This window comes from Mesitornis unicolor, unplaced genomic scaffold (genome assembly GCF_000695765.1).
Source record: "Mesitornis unicolor isolate BGI_N332 unplaced genomic scaffold, ASM69576v1 scaffold51694, whole genome shotgun sequence".
NCBI classification, from domain to species: domain Eukaryota; kingdom Metazoa; phylum Chordata; class Aves; order Mesitornithiformes; family Mesitornithidae; genus Mesitornis; species Mesitornis unicolor.
In genome coordinates, this window is record NW_010180425.1 from 8478 (window position 1) to 11890 (window position 3413).

At 39.6% G+C, this 3413-nt stretch overlaps 1 protein-coding gene across 1 annotated transcript in view; it reads right to left on the bottom strand.

The window, feature by feature from the left end:
* Nucleotides 1-2771, bottom strand: part of LOC104539523 (protein RIC-3-like) — a gene marked incomplete at its 3' end in the record, with an annotated part of 11244 nt that extends 8473 nt beyond the window's left edge. The window contains exons 1-2 of the mRNA XM_010183078.1: nucleotides 2556-2771; nucleotides 1211-1289 (exon numbers count right to left, since the gene is read on the bottom strand). Of these exons, the coding sequence (XP_010181380.1) occupies nucleotides 1211-1289; nucleotides 2556-2753 (277 nt within the window). The remainder of the gene's footprint in view (nucleotides 1-1210; nucleotides 1290-2555) is intronic.
* Between the last annotated feature and the right edge of the window lie 642 nt (nucleotides 2772-3413).

Genomic DNA, 3413 nt, shown 5'->3' on the forward strand with positions numbered 1-3413 from the left:
CATCCACAAACATCCTGCTTTCGGAAAGATCTCTCTTCTGCAGAAAATGCAATTACTTAATGTATCACTCATGTCATTATTTTGAAGTCTGAGACTTTAAAAACAGGGGAAGGGAAACTGGCCAAGAGAAAGGAAGTTACTCCCTCCAAGTCACGACGTAAGTGGTTCCTAGTCCAGGGACCTGTCACCCACGCTGCTACAGCTCGCAGTGAATGCTTTACGAATACAAATGAAGAGCTCTAGAAAAAGGCAGAATAATTTTCACCACTAGTTCTTTGGGGTATAATGACAGTAAATATTTAACTTACTGCAAAGTTAGTTTCTCCTACCAAGCATTAGAGGAAAAAATATAGTTACTGTTGCTAATAAATTGCACAAAATTGCCAAGCACAATGCAGTACAAGTGCACTGAAAATACAATCTATAGCACTGAGTGTATTAGGTATTCCTAATATACACATTAATGTCAAGATAATTACAGCTATGTTAAGAGAATTACCTTACTGCTAGCGGTTTCTATAAAGCCCTAAGTACTTTTCTTTCCTATTACAATTTAGCCAGCTAAACACAACACATTTAAATATTGTTATGGTAACTACTCATCCAGTCTTCAATAGTAAGCTTATTAATTTATCTAATAAACGTCTACAAATAGTTCAATCTATCCCACCAATGTTAGGTAAAATCAAAATAACATTTCAGAATACTGCTTCCTTTCTTTATTGCACTAATCAAAACTTTGAGCATTGCAAAAAGAGAGAGGAAAAAGTAGGGGAGTGCCTGGTGATGGCTAAGAATTCACAAATTCTAAAAAATGAAGCTAGTTTCAGTAGTGTCTTAACATACTATGACTAGAATATTAGAAAATACAGAATAATTGTAGGTGGACATCCTATTATCTATTTTTAAGCATTAGCTACGTAGCTTTTCAGCAAATCCATAGTTAATTCAGTGAACCTCATGAAAAGCTATTGCTTCCAGGGGGCCTGGGGATCAGGCTACTATCACAGAGCCTCGTTAGCCAAAAGAGATTAAGAAAGTGACGGGGCAGTAATTCACTTCAACTCTTGCTCATTCCAACATGGAAGCTTCTGGCTTTTTCTTTACCAGGAGGAACAGCAGCTTTACAGTGTGCACAGAACTTGAAGACCCCAGTTAGACCTCTACAGAGTCAACAGCTACACAGATACAGCCCAGAAGTCATACTCACTGATTTTCCTCTTCAGGTTTCCAGGTGCAGCAGTAGGGCATTTCCGCTCTCCAGCAGCACTTTTTCCCTTGGAAGCCAGCTGATGAGTGAAAAAAGACAAGCCTTCTGTGTGTTACAGCAGTAATAATAAATGAGCCCCACAGGCAACAGAAAAAAAAGGACAGAAAACTAAAATATGCCAGAAAGTAACCACAAAAAAGCATGCCCAGCAGCAAAACCAGACAACCGTATGAAAGATGCCTGGGAGATCTTGACAGCTGAAAACTGAAAGACACTTGGAACAAATTATATTTTTAAGCACAGTGAAAGCATAACTTACAAAAAATAACTTTTTTACTTTAGAATATTTATCTGTTCCAGCCTGATCCTGTAATTCTTGTGCATATAGGAGGGAAGAAACAGTGCACTGGGCAATTACTGTGAAATAAAAGACAGGTTCTGAAGGAACTGTATGTGACCCCTCTTGTACCTTTTGCAATGCTTTCTTCCATTATTCCTTACCAAGTTTGTACCTGCAGCAGATCCTGGCTGGCTCTATACAGAAACTGCAGGCTATCTATTTCTTTTGTCTTCTCTGTGTTTGATCAGTTCACACAGTTCACCTCATTCTTGCCTCTGCCTGTCCAGATTAGGCTCAACTCTTTGGACACTGCTCAGTCTGGATTCAGTCCCCACTCAAAGTACAAACATTTCCACAAGTCCCCTTCTCCCTCCTCCCACAGAGCTCACTGTCATCCGCTACATGCAAGTCACATCTGTGTAACAAAAAGCCACGAGAAGTTCAAATCAAGTGTGAAACACTTGAGGAGAATTCGGGCTGTGCTTTTTTAAACCAGCTTTCAACCAGTTCCTCAGCTAGGGTAGTTCCAGCATGGTCCATACAACCTTACAAACTCCCATTCTTCAATGCTTTTCTATTGAAGGTATGCAATAATTGTACTTCCTCTCTTCCACTTTAAATACGTAACACAAGTGACATATACAGTATATCTAATATGCAGTCACACATAACAGAATACTATGTGTATATTCAAAATTAATTGAACATTGTTCTAGACATACACATTTTCCAGGGGTGAAAAAAAATTCCTTAAAAAAACTGTAAGAGGTCAGAGGCCAATACAGAATCACAGCAACCTGTCCCTGCAATCGTAGCTACAGTCTGCAATAGCAAAACCCACAGGATACACCGGTATTTCAACCACCAGGCAAATGGTCCATCATAAACAGTGTCTGTTTGAGCAAGGCTGAAATGGAACCAGGTAAAGAAATGGGACTGTTGTTTCTGTTTTGAGGGTTTTTTCAGTTGTTATTTCCCCGACTTTTCAATTTATGTCGGTCTTACCTTAAATAAAATATACAGGATATATAAGAAGATGCCAAATCCATATATAGGGATAATCTGCCCCACAAGACCTCTCCCAGTTCCACCAGTGCTTCCACCACCACCTCCACCTGTCTTGGCTTTGCCAACTGCTTCAGCAAGGTGAGCCCTTGGAAAATGAGGGGCAGATCGGCTGTCAGGAGTGGCCTGGTACTGCATCCTTGGTGGAAAGCGGCCACGCTTCCCTGCAAAAAAAAAACAAAACACACAACAATTATTTTTCTTGTTACTTTTCACTCTGTTACATGCAGCAGGTCTGCCTGACCTTTTTTCTCTAGTTTTAAATGCACCACCACCAATGAAAAAGGTCACTTGTTGAACTGTAAGTATTAAGCCCGTAAACTCAATCCCCAGACATTTACTATATGCAGTGCTAGGAGTTCAGTATGCACAATTACTCCTTTGATTTTAAGAAGGAAAAAAGCTGTTGGGGCAACTAACAAAACATGGAGTTTATCAAGTATATACTCGTCCAAAGACTCCATGAATCAGCATCCCTAACAGGATGAAAACCCGAACTCTTACTTCTGATTCTGTTTTCAGAACAGAACAACAACATATCAGTTTTCTGCTGTTGAGTCTGATCTTTCAGTATTACACAAAGGCACGTTAATGCATAAACCACTACCCAACTAGCATCCTGATACAGTGTTTGCTCAGTACAGATTTTTGGCTATTGACGTAAGAAGTAGTATTTTACCTCATTTCACCAAATAAGTAATGAAAGACACAGAGAAGTGATGGCACCTCAAACCATTCTCCTTAAAAAGGTGTTGGGTAAAGCAGTGTAAGAGAGGAGATTGAATACAGCTTGAAACA